This window comes from Chiroxiphia lanceolata, chromosome 4, assembly GCF_009829145.1.
Source record: "Chiroxiphia lanceolata isolate bChiLan1 chromosome 4, bChiLan1.pri, whole genome shotgun sequence".
NCBI classification, from domain to species: Eukaryota; Metazoa; Chordata; class Aves; order Passeriformes; family Pipridae; genus Chiroxiphia; species Chiroxiphia lanceolata.
In genome coordinates this window covers 73,578,847-73,592,614 of record NC_045640.1, presented here as the reverse complement: position 1 = coordinate 73,592,614, position 13,768 = coordinate 73,578,847, and the positions used below count along the sequence as shown (strand labels likewise).

The window sequence follows — 13,768 nt, the reverse complement described above, 5'->3', positions numbered from 1 at the left end:
GGGTGACAGGGAGCCGCTCCCCCCCCGGCTCACTTGGCAGTGGCATTTTGGGGAGGGTCTCCGTGCGTGGTGTTGGGTGCGTGCCCGGCCTCGGGCTGGAGGTGCTGAGGAATTTTCCAGCCACACGAGCTGGCAGGGAATGAAAGGAGCGGGTATTAATTTCGCGGTGTCCCGCTCGGAACGGGGGGGGGACGTCGTTGCAAAGGCTTGACACGGAGCCGTGTCCCTGTGTGCCACACAGCATGCAGCCCTGCCTCGCCCCCCCCCCCCCAAAAAAAAAAAAAAACTAGCTGAGTTTCTCCCCCTGGCTTGACTTTTCTACATTTTGTGTCCATTTGGGTTTGGAGAGGGACACAAGAGGTTTCGGCATTGAGCGGGCGAGTTAAATTATGCAGCTGCAAGACTGCCAAGCCCTTCAGAATAGGATGCTTCGTTTAGATTTTCCACAATGCTATTGAAGTGCTTATTTTCCTCCTGAAGAGACACAAACAGATGCAAACTTCTGTAAACACTTTAGAAATGAATTCAGTGAGTTTGGCCTCTCAGCAGTGCTCAATAGCTGACAGAAAAATGTCTAATTAGTGCAAGTGGAAATAATAGGGCCACTTGGATTCCTTCCATCCTCCTCCAAGTCTACTTTTCCTAGGGACTCAAAGGCCCTTTTGTTTGGTAGGTCACCCTCTCTCAGGCTTTTGTGCTCCGATCTATTAAAGGAAGAAGGGGAGGAAAAAAAAAATAGATTAGGCGATGCTCTGTGCTTAAATATATGGCCTGTTGATGAGCATTTGGAATGGCTGGTTTGCAGTGTCAGTTTACAGGTGCTTGGAGAGGGGGATTCCTCCATTGTTGGTCGGCACAAGCGGAGTTGTGCGTGCCGGGGCTCCAGGAATCCTTTTCAAGTGCCATCCTCTTAGAAAATCCAACTCGGGCTCAGAGGAGGGGGGGAAAAAAAAAAAAAAAAAAAAAAAAGGAGGAAATTTGTACAAATCCTCCTCCTTGCTGAAGTGCAAACAAGCTGGGAAATGCCTGCTATGGATCAGTGCTGCAAGCTGGCCTTCCTGCCGTGTTCCATAGGCTCTTCTCCAAAGGGTTTGACACGGGCTTCCTCCTGCACACCTCAGAGGGCGGTACTTGATGTTTTAGTGGGGATTTGGACAAAGATGTCTTGGCAGCGTCTGGAAAAGTAATTGCCTGGATGTCAGCGTGTGCAGCACCTCCTTGCCCCGCCAGGCAGGAATACCAGTCCCAGCCCACCATGGGAAGGGGATGGTGTTTGGTAAATATCCCCAGGTGCATGTGAACTTCTGCAGCCACAGTGAAGCTGCGTGTCCTCGTGGCTGCCTTTGCTGGCCTCTGAACAGCGTGCACCTCAGGAATTCCCACTGTTCCTCGTGTCACTGTGATGGCTCAGCCACTGTGGGAATCCAGGAGAGTTCATAGAGACTTAGTAGTCATTTAAGAGGGCCTGCAGGGAAAAATATGGGATTCCTGGCCTGTTTGCCTGTTTGTGGTGGACAAAGGCTTGAGCTCTGTCTGGGACAATGGCTGTAGTGACCAGTTCCAGACTTCCCAGTCTCACAGCCCCCTTTTAAACAAGTTGCTATTGCTGGTAGTAATGTGTTGGGCATGACTTAAATTCATTAACAGACTACCAAACTATGTGGTTCTGGGCCCCTCAGTTCAGGAAAGATGCTGAGGTGCTGGAGCAGGTCCAGAGGAGGGCAACGAGGCTGGTGAAGGGACTGGAGCACAAGTCCAATGAGGAGAGGCTGAGGGAGCTGGGGTTGTTTAGCCTTGAGAAGAGAAGGCTCAGGGGAGACCTCATGGCTCTCTACAACTACCTGAGAGGAGGTTGTAGGCAGGTGGGGGTTGGTCTCTTCTCCCAGGCAACCAGCAGTAGGACAAGAGGGCATGGCCTTAAGCTGTGCCAGGGGAGGTTTAGGCTAGATATTAGAAAGAAATTCTTTCCAGAGAGGGTAATCAGCCATTGGAATGGGCTGCCCAGGGAAGTGGTGGATTCTCCGTCCCTGGGGGTTTTTAAGATGAGGCTGGACGTGGCACTTAGTGCCATGGTCTAGCAACTGTGGTGGTAGTGGATCAAGGGTTGGACCTGATGATCTCAGAGGTCCTTTCCAACCCGTCTGATTCTATGATTCTAGTTATTAAACAATTAGAAAGGCCCAGAAAGAAAAAAAATCAGGAATGATACCTACGGCCGAAGCAAAATAAACAGCTGGCACCTTCCTATCCTAAAAACGAAAACACGGTGAGGAATAGGGTTAGCGAAGCTGAGTGTTTTCCACAGTCAGCTCACTGAAGCCTCCCGGGGGTGGAGTTTCTCCGAGGCTTCCCGTGTTCTTCCCAGGTTTATCTGAAGGCCTCCATCGTGGTCAGGGACTGCGCCACGGCCAGTGCCGTCGTGTTCCTCATCGACCGGTTCCTGTACTGGATCGACGCCTCCGGCAAACTCCTGCGGATCGCCAAGGGCCTGCACCGGCTGCATCCCAGCGCTCCCGTCAGCCCGCAGGTGCTCATCCGCCAGGCTCGCCTCGCCGTCAACGCAGGTACCGCTCCTCTTCCTCCCTTGGGAGGCTCCAATTAGGAGCTACTTGACTCTGGAGGAGACACTTCATCCCTCGCCGGGATCACATTGTCACGGCCCCCGGTGCCATCTTTCCGAGCGCACTTCCCGCTCCCGGCCCCCTCGAGCCCTCCCAGCTCCTCTCACTAGCACAAAGGGGGCCGGTATAAAGGGTTTCAGAGCCAAAAGCAGGAGAGAAAATTGTGAAAGGGTGTGGAAAATACTAATTGGAGCTTTTGTTCCTTAACAAACCTTCCCTGCTGGTTTCAAACGGGGGTATCTGAATTGCTGTACTCCCGACCAAGGGCCTTGAAAAAAAAAGGAAATTGGAACCCTGGCATTTTCTCTGCACCGTCCCAGCTGCTTTTTATTTTTCAGTGGGACCACTTGACTACGCAGACAAGTCAGCTTGCAACCCCTCCAGGATAAAAAAATAAAATTCCATCATTCCTATAACATGGACAACACCTGAAGGGTTTTTAACACATCTTCCTGTGGCTGTACTTTCCGTGGTGGGATGTCAAGTCACTCCCCAGTCAGACCAAAATGGGTTTCCAAACCCCACATTTCCTTGGGACACAATCCTGCTAAAGGGAGCAGGCTAGACTACTTTCTTCTGGGAGAGGAATAAGAGCTGGGAATCCCAGCACTCTTCCAGGAATGCATAACGTGTAAAATTTAACTTATATATACATAATTTCATCTCACTGTGTGACCACATATTACAGATCATAGGGCATGTGCACTTCTGACTGTTGACAGCAGCAAATCTATGTGCTGGTGATATCTCCTGAATATTCTTGTTCACTTCATGATGCATTTTTATATTCATTTTCTGTCCTTTTTTTCCCTTTAATTTTCAATCAGGTAAACTTTTAAAAGCTGAATATATCCTAAGCAGCCTGATTAATGACAATGGAGCAACAGGTACGTATGGATTTCTTTTCCAGTTTCACACTTGCTATTTTGGTGGGATTTTTCATCCTAATTTTAACAGTTACACAAGCTCCAAATACAGCCAGACCAGCCCCACTAATGACTCCTTAGATCACACTTCTCTTTCCTTCACCACTCTTTGCTGAAATGTGGAAACACAACTTTGTTTTGAAACCTTCATAACTCATCCTTGTGTTTCTTCACACGGGTGGGAAAATACTCTGGATGGGGAAGTTTAAAAGGTGGACCCATTTCAAGCAATTAGCTGATCTGGAAAACTAAGACAACTCTATCCCCTCAAAAATGCAGATTATTGGAATAATGCTTCTCCTCCCAGTTCCCACTGATCTTACAGGCTAAATCAATACTTTATTCTATACTTTTTATTTTCCTTTCTGCCCCATGACTCTACTGCTGATCATATGTCTTGGATCTGGAGGGATGTATTGTATTTCTACTTAGTGAGAATTCAATAATTTTGGCAGCCATACATCATCATCATTTAGTTCTGGTTTTGAGACAAGCTGTTTTAGGGGGTTGTGTCTGTTCTCCATTTCCTTAAGATTTCAGGGATTATTTAGCCAGTATATTCAGGTTTCCCTACAACCTGGAAAATTTGGGAAGCCTGTTCTGGGGTTTTCTTTCATGTGAAACCGAGATGCTCATACGAGAAGGGCCTCCATGCAAAAAAAAGGGAGAATCCCGGCAATCTGCTGGGATTTAGGTTGCCCTTGGAGGTTTAGAGTGACAGCAACGTTCTCCATTCTCTGCTGAGTTTTCCCACTCTTCCTGCAGGTACCTGGCGATACTCTGAGGGAAGCGATCGGATCCTCGTTCAGGCAGTCTGCTTGCAGATCAGGGGGCAAATCCTGCAAAAGCTTGGTGAGGCTCCTTTCTATAAACATCCACTCAAGGTTTTCCCCGTGGTTTTTTTCCCTCTAAAATGTTACCTTGGACATGTATCAGAGCTTTGGCTTGTGCTGAACCCCTCCTGTCCATAAAACAGCGTGATGGGCTTCTGTATTCAGGGTTTGACACTTGAGGGAACAGTGTTAATTTTGTGCTTCTGGTTTGAAACACCAAAGTCTTCCATGACTGTTGAGCTGAAGTCTCTTATGAGGACAAAATGGTATGGTTTTATCCTATGGAAATCCTTAGCTGCCATCTGCTCAGTGACTGTTTTCTGATTCATTTCAGGGATGTGGTATGAGGCAGCAGAGTTGATCTGGGCTTCGCTCGTGGGATACTTCAGACTTCCTCAGCCAGATAAGAAGGTAGCGTTTCCTTTCCACTCTGGATGTGCTTGCCAATCCAATAATCATTCCAGAGTAGCTTTTGTTTGCTGCAGCCAAGCCCCTCAGCAATAGTGTCTCAATTACACACCTCAGCCAGGGTTAACAGGCAGGACAAAGTCCGTATTCCGCGTTGTTTCCGCATGCATGCACGGACCTACCAACACCTTTTTGTCCTGCAGGGGCATGGAAGTAACAGTTCTCATTAAGCAGAATCACCCAAAGGGAACCATCAACCAGAATGTCACAGGTGCCTTCAGCAGGGACAGGCTAATCCCAGAATGCAGCCACAGGATTAAAATGAATTTTGTTTCCCTAGTTTTCCTAGTGTCCGAGCCAGGTTTATTTCCTGAGCTGCTCTACGCTATCTGTGGTAGGTGATGGATTTCCCTGGCACTGCAGGACTTGTACACCTCACAGCAGCCACTGTGTTTGTCTTTAGCACCTTTGAGAGGCTTTTCAGCACTGATCTTCCCACTGGAGATGAAGGAACAGTTGCACCATGTGTCCGTAGCTAAACAGGAATGTGCACCTAAGCCTGGCAAGTCCCGGGGTGAGGCTTGAAGAGGTTTTGTAATTGGACCCCAGCACAAGATATACCACAAACCCAGACCTCGTCACCTCTCCTCTGCCATGCCTTAAAGCTTGACCTCAAGCTCAGAACATTTCTGTGTTCTCCATTTCAGTGGGAGCAAAAGTTCTGTAGGGAATTTTTGTGGGAAGCTCGCAGTTACTTCCTGGCTTTCTTAACTATTTAGCTGGGCAGACCCTTAGGTGGCATCACATCTTCCAGATTACGCTTCCTGCAAATTGAAATTAATAAAACCTTATCAAGATGACATCTCTGAATTTCTTAGAAATGCTTCTCTTTGGATCTTTGGATCTTGTTAGTTTGCTTTGTTGTATTTTTTTTTTCCTGGTATGTTCTACACAGAACCTGCTTTATTCAGAGCAATAAAATTCAAAATACAGGGGGAAAACCCACTCTGATCATTTTCCATTTCTCTTTCAGGGAATTGCCACTTCCTTGGGTTTTATGGCAGACATCTTTGCTTCCATGAATGAGCAGGATTATGCACGTTTTAAAACCAGTGCTGACATAGACCTGGTGAGACTTGGTTTGGGATTGGGGTGTTCGGATTCTTCAGATGTTGTCTGAATGTTGTCCCAAATTCACCCACACTTTGTTCTCCCTCCAGTTCCTCTCCTGTGCTGAGAGGGCTGAAGAAACTTCCACTGTTCCCAGTGAAGAAGTTCATTAGCACCCAGATGGGAAAAAGAAAACACTGAGAGTATTTTATGGAGTGTGTATGTCTGTAATATCTAGAATATTATAGGGTCAAAATGTGACATATTAATGGTAAACCTGAGCAAAAATGCTCCTGAGGAAACAGACCTGGCTGTTGTTTAAGATGTGATGTCCTTGCTTATCAGGTCCCATCTCCTTGGAAATAAAGCCTTTGACATGAGGTTTCCCCTTATGTTTTCCTTTCCTTTCACTAGAGCTTCCTCCAAGAGTCTGGTCACCGCTTGTTATCCGCTGCTGAGGCCTGCAAGCTGGCAGCAGCCTACAGCCAGTACACCCCCCTGTTTGTCCTCACGGCCGTGGTAAGTGTTCATCTTCACTCTGGAAGTGGGATTTGTGCAGGGGAGGAGCCCTGGCTGGTAAATTTGGCTCCAGCCCAGCTTTCAAACGCTGAGTCGCACGAGGTATCATGTCTGTGTTGTGGGTGTGATTGGTTATCCGTGGTATGAGTTGCTCTGAACTCCAGCCAGGGTGAAAGGCTGTCCACAGAGCGAGGATGGGCTTTCAAGCCCTGGGAATGCTGCTTCTCCTACAACTACAGCTCTATTTTGAAGGAAAAAGAGGGAGATTATTCTCCCCAGGAAACACAGCAGCAGAGAGTTAAAGCCAGTGTTTGCTTCAAATTTTTAATTCCTTCATTCTTTCATCCCCTCCCAGAACATCCGTGGGATGTGTTTGCTGTCCTACAGTCACTCCAAGGACTGTCCCCTGGAAAAGAGAGAGTTCTACTTGTCTGAAGCCAAAGAATCCTTCGAGATCGGGCTCCTCACCAAGAATGACCAGAGTCCCATCACCAGCAAGCAGGAGCTCCACAGTTTTATCAAAGCTGCCTTCTGCCTCGCCACCGTGCACCGGTGGCTCCATGGGGAGAGCAGGGAGCTCCGTGAGGTGGGTCAGCTGTGCAGGGAAGCCTTGGGAATACTGCATTCGTACAGCACTTCGTTCCCAGAAGAGGAGGAGAAAGGAAAGCTTGCCAAGGAGATCATGTCCCTGATCACATCGGTGAAGAAGCGCCTGCGAGTGGAAAGCTTCCCCAATTCCGATGCCAGGTCTTATGTCCCAGACAGTTATAAAGGCACAGTGGGAAAACCTGCCCTGCAAAGGGAAACCAGCTTTGAGAAGATCCTTGCCAGGCATTCCCAGCATCACCTGTCAGTGTGCCAAGTGTTTGAGAACACCTGCAGGGCTCGTAAAATGCTGGGAGAAATCCAGCTGGGACCTTGTATCACAACCTTAAGGACAGAGACCAAAACCACGGACACTGCGTGTACTACTCAGGAAATACTGCAGGATGAGAGAGGGGCTGCAAAAATCCTGAGCTTGCCAACAGCAGGAAGTAGCTCAGAGAGACTTGGTGGCTGGAGAAATCAAGACATTTGTTCTGGTGTGATGAAAATTTCCTTGGAAGAAGAGACTGAGCCTTTAGGAATGGAAATAAATGATGAAAATGGTGGTTTCAGCGCAGGGCAAAACAGGAGTCAAAGCACGACTTCAGAGAGCTCTTGGTGCAAGCTGTCAAAATCCAGTTACTCTTCCAGCTGGGAGGAGCTAAACTGTAACAACAGCAGAGAGTCCCCCAGGGAAGGGCAGCAGCAGGAGAAGGGCTCAGCAGAGGAGCGATGCTGCACCACAGAATCTGATGGAAACGGTCAAGCCACATCCTTGTGCCCGTTGCCTCCCAGAGCCTGGAATCCCGCTCCTCGGGAGCCTCTCCACAGCTTTGAGGGGTCTCCTCAGCCTTCCTTGGAGGGAGGTGCACCTCGAGCTGGGAGGAGGGTAGAGAAGGCGTCTCTTTGTGGAGACGAACTGCAGGAGGGAAGACACTGTGGAAGGAGATCTCCACAAAAGAAAGCAAAGGACCCGAGTGATGCATTTCCTTCCCTCTCCAGCTCTTACTCTGTTCCTAGCAGGTTGGAGGAGGAGAAGTCCTCCCCCTGTGCACAGCTGGGCTGCAGGACCAAGGACAGTGGCAGGGAGGGAGGCGGCAGCCGCTTTGAGCGGGTCCCCCCGGGAGAACCGGCAGGAGGCACAGAGGATCCCTCGTGTGAGACACATCCCCCCCAAAACGGGGGTAAATCTGCGCTGTCAATGATCGTTGAGCCCAAACCAGGCAGCAACTCCTCTGTGTGTGACTGGATGAGGAAACCTGCCATGGTGGGGGACAGACCCCGCCAAGTGCCTGAGGTTGACACCCAAGCAGAAACGATTGATGACACAGAGTTTGATTTCCTCAGTGTTGGAGACTTAGTAAACAGTTATCCTGCGGCATCCGCTCCAAAGCATCAAGCAGCTCCCAGTGTGCCAACAGGTTTGCCCTCACAGGACAAGATATCTGTAAGCAAGCACTTTGACTGTGCCACTACAGAAGGAGATGAGGAGAAGTCTCAGGACATGGTGAGCAGCAGGAGACAATCCAGTTCATCTCTGAGTTCATGGATCAAATCAGCACAGACGCCCACGAGTTTCCCTGAGGTTCCTTTTCTGACCCCAGGGGGAAGTTTTGCCCTCACACCTGGGAGAACGAAGGAAGAAATCCTGGACGCTCGATTTCTGAGGGATGACGATTACAAGCAGCTTCTGGCAGGGGTGGAACACAATTGGCTTGTCCAGAGACTGATGCCTACTGGGATTTTTGGGACCAAAGAGCTTCGTAAAGCGTACTGTAAGTCCCCACACAGCAACAGGTACCCCCTCGGGGGGGCCTTTTAACATGATATTTTAGTCAGCATTTATTAGGATTTAATTTTTTGTTGTCTTCCACCCCATTACTTGAGTCTGGTCGCCTGTTTACATTCCAGAACCAATAAAGATCCTGTGGTGTTTTCTTTTTTGTAGCTGCTCTTCTTTTAAAATACTCCAAGAAATCCGGCCTGTGGATGGGCCAAGAGACCGCCGTGTTCATCGGGGACTACCTGAACGTGGCAAAGGAAGGCAAGCAGAGAAGTGCCTTCTGGATACACCTCCTGCACCAAGAAGAAATCCTGGGAAGGTATGGGCCAAACAGATTTCCAAACCAGTATGTTTATCTATGCTGCTTCTGTGTAAATATGAATAAAAACTCTCTGGTGAGATTTTCTGCATCAGGAGTGTTTTATGGGTCTCCCAAATGCCTTGGGCATTTTGGCAACCTTTCCCATCAGTCCATGTAACCCTACTTTTTAATTTCTGGGAAGGAAAAGCTACTTCACTGTTGTCTTCTAACAGCTGATTGCAGAGTAAACTCTTATGATTAGCTAGAAGCATCATTATTAGAAGTAACCTATAAATTGTTATGGGCTGAGAACAGTATATCAATACCTCTCTCCCTTCAGAGTCAAGAACAGTTGAGTTTAAACTTTCCAGTGTTATGAAACCCCCATCCCAACACGAGATTGATGATTTTTCACCTATATGAGATACAAAAGAAAAAAAAACACCCAAATTTAGTGACCACTTTAAAGGTATCACCCACAGTAGGATTTGCTTCTGAACAGCCAAGCCAAGCTTTGCACTGATGTTCTGTATCACAACAAACAGAACTGACACTTCTCCAAACACTTCTCCCTCTGTTTAGGTATGTTGGGAAGGAGTATAAAGAAGAAAAAGGGCTCCTCCATCACTTCAGTGACGTGGAGCGACAAATGACCGCCCAGTACTACGTGACAGAGTTCAACAAGAGGCTGTATGAGCAAAAGATCCCCACCCAAATCTTTTATATCCCATCTGCGGTACTCCTGGTAAGGGCTGTTTTCTAAGCAATTCCAAGGAACTGGTGTGGGAAGGGTGCCTTGAGCCAATTTTGATTTGAAACCACCAGCAGTGAGACTGTCTCGTTTCAGATACTGGAAGACAGAACTATAAAAGGGTGTGTGAGTGTGGAGCCCTACATCCTCGGGGAGTTTGTGAAGCTGTCCAACAACACCAAGGTAGTAAAGAACGAGTACAAAGCCACGGAGTACGGTCTGGCTTACGGCCACTTCTGCTACGAGTTCTCCAGGGGAACAGACGTCGTCGTGGACCTGCAGGGTGTGTATTACAGTGAACCTCATGCCTTTCAGGCTCAACCTTTAGCCCCCAGGTGTCTTTGGGATATTCATTGCCTTAAATATTCAGGAAGTGCCTCTTAGGGTTCAGCTTTTGCTGACACGGGTGGAAACTGGGAATCACTGAGGTGACGCTGACAGAGCTTGGGCCGCGCCAAGCAGAGAGCCCTGAGTACAACACCACAAAGCCTGTGATGTTTGACACCAAAATGTATCGTTTTTTCCACAGGCTGGGTGACAGGAAACGGGAAGGGCCTCATCTACCTCACAGACCCCCAGATTCACTCTCTTAATAGCAGAGATGTCTCCCGCTCCAACTTTGGGAAGAGAGGAATTTATTACTTCTTTAATGACCAGCACGTGGAGTGCAACGAGATCTGTCGCAGCCTGTCTTTGACAAGGCCCTCGCTGGAGCTGCTGGCATAGACTCTCACAGGTCAGTCACACCAAGAGCTGGACACTGTTTTGACATACACATCTTTAGGGAGCAGGGAGCAGCAAAAAGCTGCCTGCATTTCCCACTCTCCTCTTCCCCCTCCCCAACCCCCTGATGTTCCGCTGCCCCCCCCCTCGAGCGCAAAGGCTGGGGGAGATTTTCCCGATGAGAAAGGGAACGGAGCATCAAACTTCCACTAAAAAAGATGGGTCCCCAACAGACTTGGCTTTAACAAAACCACCCCCTTTTGTTTCTGCAGCCAGCAGAGATTTTTTTAGGCTTTTGTCCCGGTGTTTTAGCAGTGCTATTGTTTTCTAGGTGATGTTTGTGCTGAGTTGTTTGGAAGGATGCCCCAGCCCTGCTCCAACCGATTAGAACTAGGTGTAAAGAGGGAGAAGCACGAGAAGGAAAAAAAAAATTAAATCTCTTTATTATGGTGCGTAAACCTTCAGTCTTGGGGAGCTGCGCAGCTGCACGGGGAGAAAAATGCATTCAAAAATATAATGCCAGTGTGAATAATCCTTTCTCGGGCGCTGCTCGCAGACTGCTCCAGCTTTGTCAGGTGAACTTGAACCGGGGCCGTCAGATTTGTGGCCGTTCCCATTGCACACTGTCTGTCACCCCGGGGCATTCACCATCTTGCCTGTTGTTAAGAGCCGGCGAACAATCCATCATTGAGCCGGGCAGGCGCTGGCTCACACAGCAGCGAAATCGGCGTGTGACGGTACACTCGGCCCCAGTGTCTCGCAGATTAAAGTGATACATGAAAACTCACGTGTTACCGGGAAGATTAAGCCCGTTATCTTGTTGCGCAGCCAATAAAGGCCGGCCTTGTCCCCGGCAGTGGGGAAATGCCGGCTTTAACCAAGCGACAAACATAGCTCCGCGCTCCGGCCAGCGAGCGCCCGGCTCCGAGGGGCGAACAAAGCTAGTTAGCAAGATCCCGGGAATTAATGGGCGGCGGGGATGCTGTGTTAAAGCGTCTCTGCAGAGGCTTTCCCTGCTCTATAGAGACAATTAAAACCGAAACAAAACCTCCCGGACAATCTCTGCAGAACAAAGTGTCCTAATACGCTGCCAGCAGCCGGCCCCGCCGGGTCTGCTCCAACAGCGCACGCAGCCTCGGGCCCCCTGACAAGCCGTGCCTTTTCCAGCTTCTTCCCGGTCAAAGGGAGAAAAAGGAAATTCGTTTAGACGTGCTCCCGAAAAAATCCATCCGCGTGAAATTTTAATGCCTTGCCTTCTTCCTAATATTTGCTTTTAGCAGCTGATTTCTCGTGTTGGTTTTAGGAGACTTTTTGCCCTCTCAGCCAAAGTTATGGCTGTTCACAGGTATATTGAGGATCAGCCTGTCCAGTTCCCTGTTAAAATATATGTGGAATCATATTCTACTTGTCTCACTCTTTACAGGCTTGGGCACAATTTCAGAGGTATCAGGCACTCTGTCTTCACCCGGGGCTTGGATATTGGAAATCATGGATTAATGTGCCCCAAAACCTCATTGCCTGAAGAACTTGGACACACACGTGGCCCCAAACACACAGAGCTTAAATTATTGTTTCATATTTCTGGTATAAATATGGGAATATTGGGGGAAATAAACAGTTGACTCTGATGATGGGGAATTTAATATTTTGGCTGGAAGTTTCGTCTTAGAGCTACTGACCAAAAAAATTGCTGCTTTTTTATTTTCTCTGGTTTCAGAATAAAGTAATTTGAACTAACCTGACACTTAGGGAATACTTCTTTTATTTTTTTTTTTCAATTAGAAATTTTAGTCAGAAATGGAATGGTTTGTATTAAGTAACTTGCTACCAAGGTGTTTTTTGGGCTTGGTGAATTATAACACACTCCAGATTCCAACCTAAGTGCTTGGTATGATCACTGAGGGCCACTCTGTTCAATATGAGTGGAACTGTGTCACGCTGAGACAGTGAAATATTAACTGTAGGGACATCAAGTTTGAGGAAACATGGAACATTTCCTCCTCTCAGCTAAACTCTCGGACTTGAGTTTACGCCCTGTGTAAGTGCTGCAGTAAGTCAGGCACAGAACTGTCCTGCCCTCAACAAGGTGGGGACACGCTTTCCTGTCCTTCAGGGGAAGGGATTTGCTTAAAGGTTTTTCCCACTTGCCTTTCTGCAGGTGTTCATGTGAAAGGCAGAGAGTCTCGCTGGCTGCGTGCTCAGGCACGAAAGTTTAGTGCGTTTGATACCGAGGGAACAACCGGAGGCTGCAAACCTCAGGTAGAATGATCTCCTCACTCCTTTGCCGGTAACTAGTGACTCTGCGGAGCACTTTGGGGGATTTCTCTTAGAAAAGACGCAGAGGAAAGGGAGCCCCTCAGTTATCCCAACAATACAGTGCTGAGAGCCAGGCTTGCCTCCCTGTGAGTCTCAGCATCCCAGGCCATTACGGCCGGCGGGGAGCGGGCGGGAGGTGACCCCTCCAGCTGTGAGGCAGCCCCTGCACGCGAGGCAGCACGTCCCTGCTGCCATAAACCCGGCATCAGCTGCCCCTGGGGCCCAGCTGCTGGATTTAGGCGCCGCTCCTTCACCAGACACAGCTATTCATGGGGGCTGAGGGCAAAGCCTCACGCCAGCGAGCGCAGAACCGCAGCCCGCGCTGCCCGATCTCTTCTGCTTGGAAAGACACGGCAGCACCAGCCTCCTCGGCATCTCCTTCCCGCTAACCAGAGCGGGAATATTTGCAGCAAAGCAAAAAAAAAAAAAAACCAAACTTGGTAACTGCTGCTGTCACCTGCTACCCCGAGGGAAGCCCCTGCACCGGCACCCAGGTGCCCTCCCTGGCCCTGCAGGGAAACTGGCAGCAGCGTGCAGCTCTCACCCCTCTCCTGGGAGCGCCACACGCCACCCTCCTTTTTTCCACTTGGATGAAATCATCTCCCCTGTCCCTTGGCAGAGCGGGAGCAGATGGGGCTGTTGGCCTCCGCAGCCTCCCGCTGCCCCAGCTCGTGTGAGTCGGTGATGCCTCCAGCCCCCTCCCAGCCTGCCCACTGTGCCCCTCCAAACAGAACTTAATCCCATTCCCTAATCCCAAACTTCTCTGCCAAGCTGTTTTTGAGGCAGAGCGTATCTTTCATCCAAAGATAACAAGTTATTATTAATAATTTGGTAATTGGCGGATGCTGCTCAGAGGACCAGAGCACCCACGGCACCGAGGGGGAGCGCAGAT

General features: G+C 49.1%; 1 protein-coding gene across 1 annotated transcript in view; it reads left to right on the top strand.

Moving 5' to 3' along the window:
- ALPK1 (alpha kinase 1) overlaps nt 1-12,317 on the top strand; it is a 33,800-nt gene extending 21,483 nt beyond the window's left edge. The window contains exons 5-16 of the mRNA XM_032686929.1: nt 2,366-2,564; nt 3,449-3,508; nt 4,313-4,399; nt 4,715-4,791; nt 5,822-5,917; nt 6,313-6,417; nt 6,773-8,777; nt 8,951-9,104; nt 9,669-9,831; nt 9,934-10,120; nt 10,367-10,573; nt 11,984-12,317. Of these exons, the coding sequence (XP_032542820.1) occupies nt 2,366-2,564; nt 3,449-3,508; nt 4,313-4,399; nt 4,715-4,791; nt 5,822-5,917; nt 6,313-6,417; nt 6,773-8,777; nt 8,951-9,104; nt 9,669-9,831; nt 9,934-10,120; nt 10,367-10,563 (3,330 nt within the window). The 3' untranslated portion in view covers nt 10,564-10,573; nt 11,984-12,317. The remainder of the gene's footprint in view (nt 1-2,365; nt 2,565-3,448; nt 3,509-4,312; nt 4,400-4,714; nt 4,792-5,821; nt 5,918-6,312; nt 6,418-6,772; nt 8,778-8,950; nt 9,105-9,668; nt 9,832-9,933; nt 10,121-10,366; nt 10,574-11,983) is intronic.
- Nucleotides 12,318-13,768: the final 1,451 nt, after the last annotated feature.